Source organism: Corvus kubaryi, unplaced genomic scaffold, assembly GCF_017639235.1.
Source record: "Corvus kubaryi isolate FWS band 111438036 unplaced genomic scaffold, C.kubaryi_AGA036_p1.0 37041, whole genome shotgun sequence".
Taxonomy (NCBI): domain Eukaryota; kingdom Metazoa; phylum Chordata; class Aves; order Passeriformes; family Corvidae; genus Corvus; species Corvus kubaryi.
The window spans coordinates 211,085-226,122 of NW_024581018.1; the positions used below are offsets into that span (position 1 = coordinate 211,085).

General features: G+C 42.9%; 1 protein-coding gene across 4 annotated transcripts in view; it reads right to left on the reverse strand.

Moving 5' to 3' along the window:
- DGKD (diacylglycerol kinase delta) overlaps window positions 1-15,028 on the reverse strand; it is a 56,367-nt gene extending 41,339 nt beyond the window's left edge. For 2 of the 4 annotated variants that reach the window (XM_042020662.1, XM_042020658.1), the window contains exons 1-3: window positions 4,203-4,225; window positions 1,199-1,309; window positions 448-528 (exon numbers count right to left, since the gene is read on the reverse strand). In XM_042020662.1, the coding sequence (XP_041876596.1) occupies window positions 448-528; window positions 1,199-1,291 (174 nt within the window). In that variant the 5' untranslated portion in view covers window positions 1,292-1,309; window positions 4,203-4,225. Of the gene's footprint in view, window positions 1-447; window positions 529-1,198; window positions 1,310-4,202; window positions 4,226-8,491; window positions 8,634-14,860 lie in introns of those variants that run through there. The other 2 variants (XM_042020661.1, XM_042020660.1) reach the window with 2 other exon arrangements.
- Window positions 15,029-15,038: the final 10 nt, after the last annotated feature.

Here is a 15,038-nt window from a genome sequence, read left to right on the forward strand (position 1 = left end):
ATATAGCACGCATATATAAACACACACACAGACACACACAAAGTCAGAGAAAGAAGTTTACATATTTTAATGCCTCTGGGAAAAACTAAATTCCTTTAGCAAGATCTCCAGCATAAACATGAATGTCACCTCTAACTCCCTCAGCAGAACAAATTTTTCTGTCCCACTGTGCAAACAGGTTCTATCAAACCATCCTAGCTTATAGGTAAGAAAATCCCTGAATGCCAAGTCTTAGCACAATACATAGTAACCTGAGGTATTTCCCTGAGGTAATTCTCACGTGCACAAATATGAGTTATCATATTGTAAAGAAAAGTAAGTTTGTAATTTTTTTATTTTCAGTGAAAGATGCTGTGAAGATTGTTCAGATGTTTTTCAGCTCTGCAAAAGAGATGGGATGTGGGGAAAAGATGCAAGAAGAACAGAAAATAATGCAAAAAGTCCTACCGTGAAGCTGTTGTTGACATTCTTTGTGCTTGATTCTGCCACGCTGGCATCTGTCAGATCCACCTCATCAAAAATAATGGACTGGAAAGAAATTCAAAATCCCAATAAATTCTTGAATCCAATCTATAAGCAGCAGACTCAAAGGGAGTCTGCCTAGCATGCTCTATATCACAGCCTTTTATGATTTGAAGGAAGGACACAGCACCAACAACATCAAGGACCTGGAAGTCTAGTTCCATTCATTGGGGATCACTCTGACCTATCTTCAGACAGTGAACACAATGACTTTATTTTTATTAAAGGATTATTTTAAAAGAACACCAAATAACTGTAGGTTTTGTTCTTGTGAAAGGAGACAGTTTTATGTCTAGTTGACTATCAACATACTAAGCCAGATGGATAGCATCTCTGATTTGATAAATTCTAGCCTTGCTTGTCTCCTCCACTTTCTCTTTTCATTCATATTTTCTCCCTTCTATTGATTCAGAGTCCATTCCCTACTAACATGCACCAAAGGGGGAAAAAATATGGAAAAATCAGTATCACAGGTCCGCATGATGCTTCACTTCGAAACCAAGGATTTCCAAGTGTGAGGCAAAACACAGGGATCTTCTAGTAGCTACAAAGCCTGAAGACCAGTGCTTAAAGAGCTCTTTTCTCTGCTGAGGCTGCCTCCCCACTGACGCCCATCTGCCCAAAGCCTCTCCACTGACTTCCCTCCTTGGCCTCACAGGTACTCTCAGGACCTTACCTTAGCAGTTTTTGCATAGTAGAGCGTCCGTCCTCGCAGCTTAAAGTATCGTCTCTTCCAGCGCTGGAAGGAGCTGGTCTGTTTCATCAGCATCCCCTCTTTTATGACAGTCTACAAAAGCATCAGAGGAGAGGGGTGAAGCACAGGTTTTACTGACAGGCACCCAGCACACACCCGTAGGGAAACAACTGCAGCTGGAGACCAATAACCTCAGTGCCCTCTGCTGGAGGCGTTGCACAGATTCATTCAGCAAAACTGAGCAGCCTTCACAAGATAAAACTCTCATGAACACACAACCCACACTGCGGTGCGGTTTTACCCTTGTCTCCAGTGCTATCACGACACCAAAGAAGATAAGTAACTTAAAACTGAATGAGCATTTCGAATCTAACAGTGACTCAGGAAGTGTAACAGTTAAACTCACCGAGGTCGGATTTCAGTCACAGGTAATTGCACCTTTCGTTTAATTGGCATCTGATTACCTGCACATACACACCCAGGATATCTGTCTCTACCTCCAGCTGTGCCTTGTGAAACTACCAGCATCTACCTGGCACAGAGGTGGCAAGCTGCAAGCCCAGGGGGTGAAGAGTGAAACCAGAGCAAAGAAGGAGCTATATCCACCCTCAGCACTTGGTATTCTTCAGATAGTCTTGGCCCTGCCTCGGTACTCTCTGGCCAGCTGCCATTTCCCAGGGCTGCAGTGCCAAAACTGTCTACGCACACTGACTTTTTTTCTTTAACTGCTTTATAACTAAACTGACATACCAGCACACACAGGCTCATATACTCGTTCACATACTGTGCATATGTGGGGGTATGGACTTAATCCACATGCACTTCATTCTGCATTGTCAAATCCATTTGACTCCTTTACTGAGGACAGGTTTGAATACCAACAGCTACATGAAAATAATCTCAAAAACTGCAGCTCAGAAAGACAAAAGGCTTGTCAGGGCTGAATGTCCAACCCCAAATTCCTGATTTTAATTACTGCCTAGGAGCGACAAGCAGTGCTATGTCATGCCTCAGTACCACAAGAAACCTAGTCGCAGGAACATACTTCTTGCTGAGAGCCCAACGCAATAAACACACAGTTAAAACACAGGACACAAATGGTCTGACAATCTTGTAAGACAGGTTATTCTGTATCTTGGTGCCAGGAAAATGACACAGCTTTAACATACCAGAGGTCTCAGTGGAATTCGGGTTTGTAACAGTCAGGTCGCTGATAAGGATCAATTAATTCACAAACACAGCACCAAATGGACACTGCCAGGCTACTAGAGCACACAAAATACACACTCTTACTGATCCACAGGGTTTAGTTCATTTTAGAAATCCTTTCCAGAGCATTAAACTTGCTCTTAAAATGCTATATATATTTCTTATGTGTGACTTTAGTTTTTGAAACAGCTGCGGATTTTAACATGTTCCACATACACTGGCCCTTGCCAAGCTCAAAGCTTCCTCAAAAACCACTTTGAAAAAAATGCTGACTATAAGGAGAAACATCCATCTGACAATATATGCTTCTCTTCTGCTAGACTGAGCCATCCTCAAGCCGGCCTGAGAGATCACAGGGTCTGGACCACCATGGTGAAGCCTCTACCCACAAATCAGCTGGGAAAGAGCAGGCTCCAAATTCCACCAGATCCTAAAGAGAGCTGTCGGATATAGAAGCCACTATAATCTTCCTTCACTGTGTTGGGAAAGAGAAAAGGGGGACAGTTCCCCCGTCTCCTGGAAGAACATCATCTACCTTGGATCCTGGGCCCTGGCCAGCTCCAAGGTTAGCAAACCCCAAGCCTCAGCACTTCCCAGTGGTCTGTGTCACAAAGCCACCTGCACCATGGCAGAAGTACCTGCCAGTGCTCAGGCAAACACCAGCTTAGTGTGCCTGCTTCAACTGGGAATTGTCAAACTCCACAGTACTTCCAGCAGAATGAAAAGAGAAAACGAAAATGCACAATCGAGGATTGAGCTCCTATAAGGATTCCCAGACCAGCTCCCCACAGCTCTGAAACAGTCACTGAAAGGCATCTTGGCAGTCGTTTTCACAGGACACAGCAGTAGGAATGCACTCTAAGAAGCATGAAGTATCTGGGAGTGGCTTTAGGGTCCGGAAGTTAAACACACTATAGCAATACCCAGAAACAAAATGTTAAACCACCTTGGAGCTGGTGTTACGTAAATAATCCAAAATTCAGACATTATCTTAGCTGAAGCTTCAGCACACGAGAAAATGGAGTGCAAAGACCGACTGAACAGCATCCCTTGCTGAAATGACCCTGAAGGCAAGGCCAGAGCTGAAGGCACTCATGTGGAACCGGGAAAGATGCATTCATGCTCCTATTCTGCCATGGACTTTTTATGAATTCCCAATAAAGGAATTTTCACTCTGTGTGTCTCCATCCCCCATCTGTCAAGTGGAACAAACAGCACCAACCAACTTTGTGGAAACCCACTAAAATATATATTTCTCTCACAACCTCCAGCACCTGAGTATCAAAGAGAAATGTAAAGTCCCAGCATCCAAGTTACCACACTAAAGAAATCACACATCTCTGCAGCTCATTTTTTTAAAGGGAAGAAAAAGGGAAAGTGGCAGGAGATTTTCCAGATTAAGACAGAAATATATAAATAAAAAATGAGACACAGCAAGCAGCTACTGAACTCTGCAAAGCCCTGAACCAAAATCAGAGAGGAACTAAAAATCTTGGGGAAGACTCCTGGGATGCAAAGCCCAAAGATATCAAGTCAGCCAGAAGGCTGATCAAAAAATAGCAACTTGCAGGAGGAGATTTCAGAGCTCTGTTGCTATGCCTATTTACAGCTATGGTTAAACTGGGGTCAGCCAGAGCCCTTACACACCCCAGGATCAGGCAGCATCACTTTAGCCAAACTCTTTCCCAGCCCACCATCATGGTAACTCTCAGCAAAACAATGCCTCTGCTTTCCCTCAGCTCCCACCTGCTCCCTCACCTCAGTTGGGCTCACTCACCTCTGCACAAGACGTGCATTCCTCCATTCCTCTTTTAAACCTTTTTTTTTTTTTTACCAAAAGGCAACACTTGCAGAAGTCACCTTGCCCCGCCCTAAGCAGCAGCTTCTGTCATTGCCAGGCTCTAACCTATAGCAAACCTCTCAGCTGCCCTGCTCAGACATGAAAGGCCAGAGCAGGAGCGCTCGCTCTGCTCACAGCAAGCATGTGTCTGGTTCAGCGCTGCCCATCTCTGCACGAGAGCAGCCGGGCTATTTATAGGCACCCAGCTCAGCACAGTTTGGTGGGTTTGGGCGGAAATGGCCAGAGATAAGATCAAGATGACTTTATAAAATGATGCAGACATCGCTGCCTTTCTCCTCATCTATTTTGACTTTACAGCCAAAGGACTTGCTACTTGCAGAGGAATGCAGCTGAAGAAAATGAACTGGGGAAAGGACCTGACTGCAAAGTGACACAAAGGAAAAAAAAGGGGGGAGGTGAAGTTTCTTCTGCTCCCCAGCCTCTCTGCAGATTTTTAATTGAAGATCTACTCTGATCAGATTACTGGGCATGTAATTCAAGGTAAAAGTGAAATTGCTTCTCCCATAATGAAAAGAGAGTGTTAAGTCTATTTTTAGTATAATATATTGGATTCTATGGGAAAAGCTACTGTCCTGAAACATTATGAGATTTGATTATGTGCATCCTATCCAGGATAAATACAAAAATTGTTTGCAGTGGAACTATGCAGACTGTTTTCTTTCCAGCTGAGTCCTTTTCCAGTGTGGTGTCCTGTGGCATGGCATTCTGTGGGCAGAGAGATAACACTATGAAAAAATGAATTATCTTCTTGGATCAAATGTAAAATGATGTGCTACTGGTTTCAACACTGACCCCCTTTTATCGTATTTCAAATCAGTGTAAAAAAGGTTACCAAACAAGCCGACAATTTAAAGCAATACGGGACATAGCAGAGAGTCTTAAGAAGTCTGAAAAGATAGACAGCTGAAAGGCAAGGCCTAGGCAATTTCTAGCATTTTAGTATTTATCTCTGGCCTTCAAGAACAGCAACTTCCTGCAGAAAAAGACTCAGTTCATGGCAAGCAATACACAACCCTCCCCCCAGCTCATCCCCTTTCAAAACATGGTATTTAGGAAGAGACATAGTATCTTCTCAGATTTGTCCTGTCAAAACGGGTGCAGGGTTCAGGCCTAATCCTGAACTGACAAAAGAAAAGTTTTGCCACTGACCTCAACAGAAATAGTTTCAAACATCTCAGAGGACTTAAAAAAAGAACTTAAAAGAGAGCCTAATGCTTCACTGCTTCCCCTTCCCACCCTGTAAGAACAAGAAGCCAAAAGATTAACAGGAGCTGTTCAGAAAACCAGCAAGACACAGCTGTGTTTTCGGCAGCACGGCTCATATGAGGTGTCTTTGCACCCAGTAACCCATGTCAGGAGGTCAGAGACAGCCTACACAGTTTTAAGTGCTTTCTACACTGATAACATGAGTGATTCTACTAGAAGTTAGGAAGGATCATGTCAGATTTCAGCTACTTTCTGATTACATCCCTTGTTCTCCTGCACATAATAGTGCTCACCAAGTGAAACACAGGAGCAGACAATCCTTTCTGAAGTTTAAACCTATTGCCCCATTTGGAAGTAGGGCTCTTGATAAAAGTAATCTCCTCATCTGGAAAACAAGCCCTATTAGCCAGACTGAGGGTGACTATCAAGCGTGTCCTGCTGTCAGGCTGGCAAGTGTCCCTTGGCACAGAGAGGCTCAAAACCATGTTTGATAGAGACAGAGGAAGAACAATGCAACTTATTTCACTGCTGAGATCATAACATATTTTCAGGGGCAATTATTCAGTGCAGAGTATCTAAAACAAGAATTATGCTCCACTGACACTTCTTTCCAATGAGGAAAAAGAACTATGTACAAGGTAACAGCAAAATGATTCAAAGCTATCTAAATAGCAACTAAAGAATCCCAAACCCGAAGCTCTCAGCATCTGGATTTCTGTTTTCCATGTGTCTTCAAAATCTAAAAGCTTTAGGACACACACTGTTTTTATTTGTATGTACCATAAAACACTGATGCCAAACAACGAATAATTGACTACACAAAGCACCAAATGCAGAGAGGAAAAAACAAAATGCAAAAGCATATGGGGAACTGGGCTGTCTTTATAGATGCTTACTAGGGAATTTTACAGGCAGCTGATCCCCAGGGACCAAACAACCTCATCTAGTCACTGATTTTGGGTAAGCCATGGAAAAAAGGATAGGAGTAGGTCTGCAGGCGCTTAAACACGGCCAGCCAGCCTTGCCGTGCTAGAGCAGGTACAAATCTGAGTCCTGTACCTTGTTGTGGGTAAAACAGCTTTAGTAGCTGGTGTCATAAAAGCTCTCTGTGGTCATAAACATGAAACTAATTAATATTTAGAAATCAAATAAAACACAGTAAATCCAACAAAGAAACTACAGGAATAAATCTAACCAACCCCACAGAACAAGACATGAAAGGTCAAAACAAGGGGGTTAACAAGCTAATCTGAGAGCAACATCCTTCCACCAGACAGTGGTCACACCCTGGAAATGAACGCCAGGAAGTTTGGAGAGGTGAAATCTGATCAGTAAAGCAATTCTAACTATGGGACACAGAGAGAGCTATACAGATCTATAGGGGAGCACAAGGTAATTACCGGCTGTGTAGCCCTGTTTTGGAATTCTACAGTAAATGCACTTTGCTCTTGAAAAAGTGAAAATGACATTAAGATTTCTTTCACTGGTATCAAAAGAGCAAGACATTATGAGAATTCACAGCAAAAGGACTCCTGAAGAGGAGAAAAAGAAAAGAAAATCAGAGCTGGAATCAAATGTCAAAATAGAAGCTGGGGCAGTGAGTCAGAGGCCCAACAACAGAAGCCGAGCACTACAGCTAATGAAGGGGGTTACAGCACAGACCTTTGTACAAGCACACGGGAAAGCGTGCGAAAACTCTCCTAACAATCATCCTCCCAATTCTCCTCTTTTGTAACCTCCAGCCCTGCTGAATGAGCTGGACTCGGCACACCCAGTGAGAGACTGGGGCGAGCACGGCGAGCTCTCCTACAGCCTCCCTGCAACTCCCGAGACAGCAGCCTATCCATGGAGTAGCTGAGATATCACTGAAACAGGAAATGCAAGCTCATTCTCCAGATCCGCAGGAAAAAACAGGAGTTTGTAGCAAATAAATACTGAAAAGGCTTTAATTTGCCTTGGCACAGATAAATGGTCAAACACTTCATTCTTCATTAGTTAAGGCTGCAGCCAATAAACAAAGAACAGGTCTTTGAACCAGCTTCTTTCAATACCAGGTTCAGCTGCTACTATTATGAACAACTCTCCTAAAAGAGATGTACAGTCACACACCTAAAGTGAACAAATTAACAAATGAAAAACAATTTGAAAGAACACAAGAATGTATATGGGGAAGGAAATACAACATACAGCATATCAACGCACAGCTCCTTAGTAAAATGAGCTCTGTCAGAGAGCTCCAAGCAAAGTACTTAAAACAGATGAATACTCTGGTCAGCTACTTAGAAGGGAGAATGAAAAACACACCAGTACACGGATTCAGGATGAGTTAGGAGCTGGACAACTCCTGGCACACTAACTGCTTAAGCCTCAGGATGCTTTCCATAGGCTCCCAGCATCCTTCCCAAACACATTTATCACAAGAGGGAAACTGAGTATAAAGCTCCAGTCAAACTATAGCAAAACTGGATGATAAGGGCTCAAACCCATGCACAGAGGTAACTAAAGCCAAAAAGGCAACAGTTTAACAGCTACCTGAAAATTCTGGAATGGAATAAAATTTTAAAAGGTACTAATTAAACATGAGCTTTATACATTTAAGGACAAACATGAAAAGTTTGACTGTTATTTTTTCTACCATCGAGAATTACACATACATGACTACATCCCTTCCTTGGGCATTTTTCCCATACACAAAAAAATGTCAAAGCATGCTACCTACTATAAAACCTTCAGGTCTGAGACACACCTGTCACAAGCTATGCACCAGCACCACAGAATCCCGTCTGAACTCAGAAGCCCGTGGCTCTGCTGCTGAGGTGCAGCGATAGAACCTCATTTGGAATCACAGCTTGTACCCAGAACCCTCTAACGCTGCAGCCTGCACCACCACAGCTTAAGTCACACTCTTATTCGTTCAGAGAAACAAGTTACTACCAAAAAACACGTGTCTAAGCCCCCCCATCCACTTCACCAGCAGGCAGAAGGAGCCAGGCACTCACCACAGTGGGCTGTCAGGGCCATTTGACATGAAAGTACCAGGCTGGGGAGTGTGACCAGTGTGAGCACAGAAGAACAAATGTAAGGGAAAGCACATGCAGAATACAGCTGTGGATCTCACCCTCACACTCATAACCACCCCATCCTTCCCACACCACTGAACGTCATGGAGTAGGAAGGAAAAGTCAGCAGAAAGTACTGGTATGAGAACTTCAGGACACGGGAAAGCAAAAGTTATACCTTGAGGAAGAAAACTGAATCCTTTGCCCTTGTGTTGAGGAGACTGAAAGAAGACAGCTTCCTCCCACTGTGTCTGGATTCCCATCACCTCCGCTACTGAATTCTGCAAGGAGCCTTGTTTGGTGGGGACTGGCAGATGCAGAGCCAAATCCTCATCCTTTTACTCCAACTGGTATTCAAATAGGTTGAGAGCAGAAAGCAGCTTTTGGCCTTTGGCCATTTAATTAATACTCAGGTATCTTAAAATTTATTTTTATCTCCTCTGCAACAACTGTCGTAATCAGATTTTCCGTATTTATGTATTAAACAACCTATGCTTTAAAGTTTTTTTTTCCCTCATCTATTTAACGTAGTTTTTAAAGGATACTGCAAAGTTTTAATTTGTTTTTCCACTTTCCCTCTTTTAATGTTCTACAAATACCTTTGACCATGCCAAGACTTCTTGATCAGCACCAGCAACAACAAGGAAGATGAGCACAGCCCTGGGAACACCATTTTGTTAACTTTCAGCTGAACAGAAGGGGCTGGCTCAAGTTCCCAGAATACTAATTTTTAATAAAACCTCAATGATAGATCTACACACTCTAGACAATGCTCTGCCCTGCCTCAGCCGAGAGCAGTTCCAAGAGCAGGCAGCTCGCCCTCCCTGTTTTATCAGACACATTTCTGTCATTCAAAGACCACTGAAGGCGGCTGTCCCACAGGGTATGACATTACCTGGAGCTTGCACCACCTGCCTCAGCTCCCAGGTCTGGGGATGCCCTGGGTGATTTTATGCATTTGATATAGGAAGTATGTATCTACGTTTCCCCCGTAGGAAACTGCAGGTGGTATCACCTCTCCTCACTAGAAAATTACATGGTTAAATTTACTAAAGCTTGCAAGACTCAAGTGCAATTTGCTCGATGCAAGCATTATGTGATCAAGAGGGCATTTCCTTTCTGAAAAAAGCCAAACCACAACATCAGAACAGTGATCAGATGTAAAACTTTTCAACTTAGCAATGAGACGATGAGGAAACAAAGAGATCTCCTCTAAAACCAAATGAAGCGATCCTGTATAATCAATCACCTAACTCAGAAGTGGTAACGTAGCCATCAAGCCAACCTTCTCCTCTCTGGACAAGAGCAGCCAGCTTTAGACCTCCTTCTCCTCTATGTAAGCACTCTCATGTCCAGGTGTGGTCCAGGGCCTGCAGACTGCAAGCTCCATAGCCTGTGGAAGCACTGCACTGCTGCTGCAGAGGTGCAGCACTACTGAACAGGGCATGCACGATAAGCGCATTGCTTTCTGGAGTGTTTTATATAAAATGTGTGAGAAGGGAGCACAAACCATGGCAGCTGCTGTGGAACAGTGCTGCTGCCTCAGCTATTCTGCCTAAAGCTCAGCTACCCCTGGATAACTATCCCACAGGGCTGCAGTACCAAACAGAAGCACCTTCTTTCTTCAAGAGACACATAAATTCTTAGTGAAACAAGAAGCAATAACCACTTAGTGAAGAAAAAGCAGGGAACAAACTGTTTCAGTGCAGAGTTAATAAAATAGCCTTTAAATAATGGTTGGTGCATATGAGATCTTGAAAAAATGTGTTCCAAGAGGAACACTTATTCACTTGGGACAGTAGTGTGCTGCGAAATTTCCAATGACACTGTCCCTACATCTAGGGTAAATCTCAAGCTTTCCAGGAACAGGGAACAAACCCTCTCTGTTTTACTTGTGCTTTCTCTTACATATGCAGGTATAGCTGCTATTTCAGAAAGAATCAGACTGGATTTGTAGTTAAAGAAGGTAGAGTTATACAGTGTCTTACGTGGTATACTGGGTTTTCTAATCAGGTAATTTGGCGATAGACATTTCACAGTTTTCATTTATGATCCTGTACTCCTCCAAAGTAAAAACTCAATAATTTTTCCATAACTAGAGGTTTTAGGGAAAATACACCAAATATTTGACTTAAGTTTTATTTTTAAAAACCAAGCAATCAGACCAAAACATTCATTTGTCTCTAATTTTATTAGAGAGAAGAATTAGTAGCCTGGAAACTTTTTAGCGATGTGGTCTAAGTAAATCCATGCCCTCAACACATGCAAAAAAGTTTAATGTTAGCTCTTTAGTTCCTGGAACCTGATCTATAGTTAGAAGGAATGAGAAACGCTACAAGTGCGCGTGGTTTTGTGCTTTGTTTTGTTGTGCAGTAGGGTTTTTTTAGTTTGGGCTTGTTGTTTTTTGGGGTTTTTTTAACAAGGAAGTAACAGCTGTTGCTTTCATACAGCATCCAAAACTCTGCAGCAGCAAGGCACAAGTGGAAACAGTGCTGGGAGGCTTTCCAAATTGTCAGAACAGATGAGTCTGAAGTGCACATGAAACAGAATGTAGATTAAGACAGAAACATTCATACGGCCTAAAATCCTACCTTTTTCCTTAGTGCTCAGAGAAGAAACTAGTATGCTCATGCTGTTAATCCAAGAAAATTCACGTCCTTAAACCTATGCTCAAGATGTTCAGTTTCAGTTCAATCATGAAAACTTCTCTTTTGCAAAAGTTCTCTCTCTTTTTAGGTGAAGAGTTCCCAGTTTCTACCTGGATTAAAGCATAAGCCACCACAATTTATAACATGAAGCTCCTAAAATGTCCTCTTTCAGATAACCTGTTAGAAAGCAGCAAAACAAAATCAGAAAGACATTTTAATATGTTTTAGTGGAAGATGCCACAGACAGAACATGACTTAAGTCATGAATTCCTGAAAATTCCTTCCTCATTTCTTGCTTATTTCTTTTACAATGTTGCTTTACTGAAATGCTTTGCTTCTTATCATAACACTTCTTTCAATACTTGTATTTCAAACTAATAAACTTCTCATTTTCCTCACTTTCATCTCAGGAAATCTTAAAACATTTGCACTACAGAAATAAAAATAACACTTCTTTACCTATAAAATGGACATTTTATCTAACAGGCAATACAAGAAGAAACAAAATTAGCTTTCTTCAGTTGCCCATGCTGCCCACCATGTCTCTGAGGACTCAGCATAGTATGCTCTGGAAACCTGCACAAAAACCAGGAGAAACGTTTTGCTTCCCCCTGTTTTTCTGCCTTTATGCTGCAAGGGGGCTCCAAGACCTCAAGGCTATTCGTCAGAAAGAAAATCACAACTTCCCATAGTGCAAAAGGCATCACCTATACCTGGTACACAGCACAGAGAAGGGAAATGTGCTAGTTCAGATACTGAACAGCCTGTCCACTGCAGCATAAAGCTCAACACTAGTTCATTTGTACTGCTTTTCAGAATATGAAATTTCAGAAATGAACCTGACATATCTCTGCTACTGGAGCTAGACAGCTTCCAGTATCCCAGAAAGTTTGGAAAGAGGCTCACTCTGTTTGCAACCCTGGTGAAATAAATATTGCAAACTTGTGTTTAAAAGTTCAAGGCAATGATAAATGCTTATAAAAATGAAAATATTACAGAGAAATTGCTTGTGAAAGTAAACAGAACTTAGACGGAACTAGTCTAAACAAGAAGTTCTCCTGATGCCACCCAAGGACGCTGCTGAAATCCTGTCTGGTAAACAAACTGAGAGCTCAACACACCAAAGTTGGCAGGCTGGAAACCCCACAGAACTGATGAATGAAATGGGAAGATGGCCTGTTCGTCCAACCTCCTGCTTTCTGAGGGTTGTAATGTGATGCTGGAAATGAAAGGTCAAGTTCAAAGGAAGAAGCACACTTCATTGTCAGAGCTTATAAAAGGCGCTGCACTCCTTGGTTTCACACCCTCAGCTCACAGGACCACTTTGGATATTCCTGTGCCTCAGTCCATGCCGAGTGAAAACAAGATGACATTACCACTTCGGCTGGCCAGCTGAGGTCTCAGCACTGCTTAGGAGGCGGGAGCAAAGTCCTGCTGTTGCCTCTCCTCACACACGTCTTCCTTCTCTTAGGTCATTTCATCTCTTTCCTAATTCCTATCCATTCAAAAATACTTAATCTTAGCTGACCAACAGTTTCTGCAGCTGCACCAACACCAGCCTGAGACCAGAGAGGAGCTAAAAGCTCCTCTGAAGCTTGATGCTGGTGCAAGTCTGTCAGGTCTCGAAATGGCTGATCAAGCACACAGTGCAGCCTCTGCTTCTTGGCCAGCTGAGACAAGAGCACTCACACTACCTGCTATACCTGATCATGTGAGGCTTTCTTCTTTCCCCATAATAATAATCAGTAAAAGACTGTTAAACATGCTTCCTTTATACCTTCTTCTCTGCCTCAAAAATTCTTTCTAGCTAAAAGCAAGTAAGTACATTAGAACATAGTACTTCATTTTCCAAACACTGAGCCTTCCACTTCTCCTTCCCCCACAAGCGACTGGTTTTTTAGCTAAAGAGATATTACCTGTGATTTGCCTTTAGACCCTGCACATCAACACCTCAGTCCTTAAACATCCAAACAATTCCGCTTGCCCACTACTACCACACCAAGCTACTTCAGTCAAACATGGTTGGACAATCTCTGGGCTCTGAGACAAGTTCACCGAAGTTTTATGGTCTTGCAAGCAAGCAAGCAGCTTTAATTTACAGCATTTCTTAGGAAAACAAATGGCAGGACCAGAGGAAGGAAAAAGTACCTTCCAAGTGCTTGCAGCTGTGACAAACAAGAAAATTCTGAGGAATTCCATGGCCACAGCAGACTTCGTGCTCAAGCTGTGATAACCGTAAGCTTCCATGGTGATTTAGCTGTACTTACAGGCATGGTCTTAAGCTAACTGCAGCAAAAGATGTGATCAGAAGAGATTTATATCCTCAGGCCACAGTAAAAGTCTGCCTGCATCTCTTACTGTCACTGACGGACCTGTCCAACAGCTTCTACAGCTTGCAGCAGTCTGCACTCTATCATTCAACAGACAAATTCAGAATTAGGTCTGCCTTTACAAAGGAAGTGAGCTCCTCAAAGTCTCATCAAAACTATGATTACCCACAGAGTTGTCTTTGCTCCTTGCCCTCAGGGCAAGGAAAGAGTATACATGCAGCAGCATGCAGAAAAGACGATGACAAACCAAAACGACAACAACAAGCAATAGAACAAATCAATCCGGAATACCATAATACCTGGGCTTAGTTGGAAAATATGACACTATTTAGTCAAAGGTTTTCTGCAGGTTAACACACAGAAGGCTTACTAGCTGTAGACAGTATCTGTTTATAATCCTTGTTCTTAATACGCTTATGTTTGCATATACAAGTGGCTGGTTTCATCTTTTTCCAGCCATGCTGACACGGGAAGTGATGTAAAACAGGGAAAACTATTAAGTAGGGACAGAGGACATGTTCTGCTATATTCAAACAAAAATACAACCCAATGCACCTTTCACCTTAGCATCTCTAACATCCTGCTATAAGCAAGAGTTCCCACTCTAGCACTGGAAAAGTCTTTGTATCCCTGCTCTCAACACCACCATGGAGGCATCCTTCCTCCCTTTCCAAGAGACCCCTTCCAAAAGTGGTGTTAATAAATCCCAAGGTTCATCCAATCTCCAGCAAGACAAATTCTTAACATTCAGCACTCCAGGTGCAGGAAAATATCGCAAAAGGCTTATTTTTTTTCACAGCAGAATAACAGACTAGCTTAAGTCACCTGGTGCTACAGCACAGTTGAAATCTGCTTGATACAGAACATCAGCAGATTTAGAGGGCTCCAGGGTCTCCTCATGTGGTCAAAAGAACCATCTCACAGCCCAGCCCCACAGTGCCTCAGCCCACAAAGCCAGTGGCAGTGCCAGCAGCACCTCACAGATGGAGGAAGCAGCCCCATCATGGTCCTCACATAAGGACTGCACTTTGTCACAGGGGTTTCACAGCTGCAACCAATGCAGTCAAACAATGATGCGCAGCAGAATGATGGCAGATCCTGTGTCTGAAAGCAGGGCAAACCAGCCAGCATGAAGAAGAGCCCTTTGAGCAATGCTTCAGACACTGCACCATGCAGAGACACTTGCTCTCCTTTGATATGAGTACAAGAGAAGCAACACTGAGCTGCAGCACCAGTGCTGAGCGAGCTTCTGCATCCCCAAAGCTGCACCGTGCTTGTCCATGCTGCAGAGACAAGGTGAGCACAAGGCAGGTGATGGCAGAGTAACTAACCTGGTATTTCTAAGCAGAAATACATGACACAACAGTCCAAGAGTTACACAGGAGCTTAATGGCTACAAAGAAAAATCATGCTGCTATAATAAAAATAGTACAGAAAAGGGAAACTCCCTATGGGTGGTTCCCAGTCTAAGGTTGAAGGAAACCTTCACATCTTCTCTTACAGTAACAA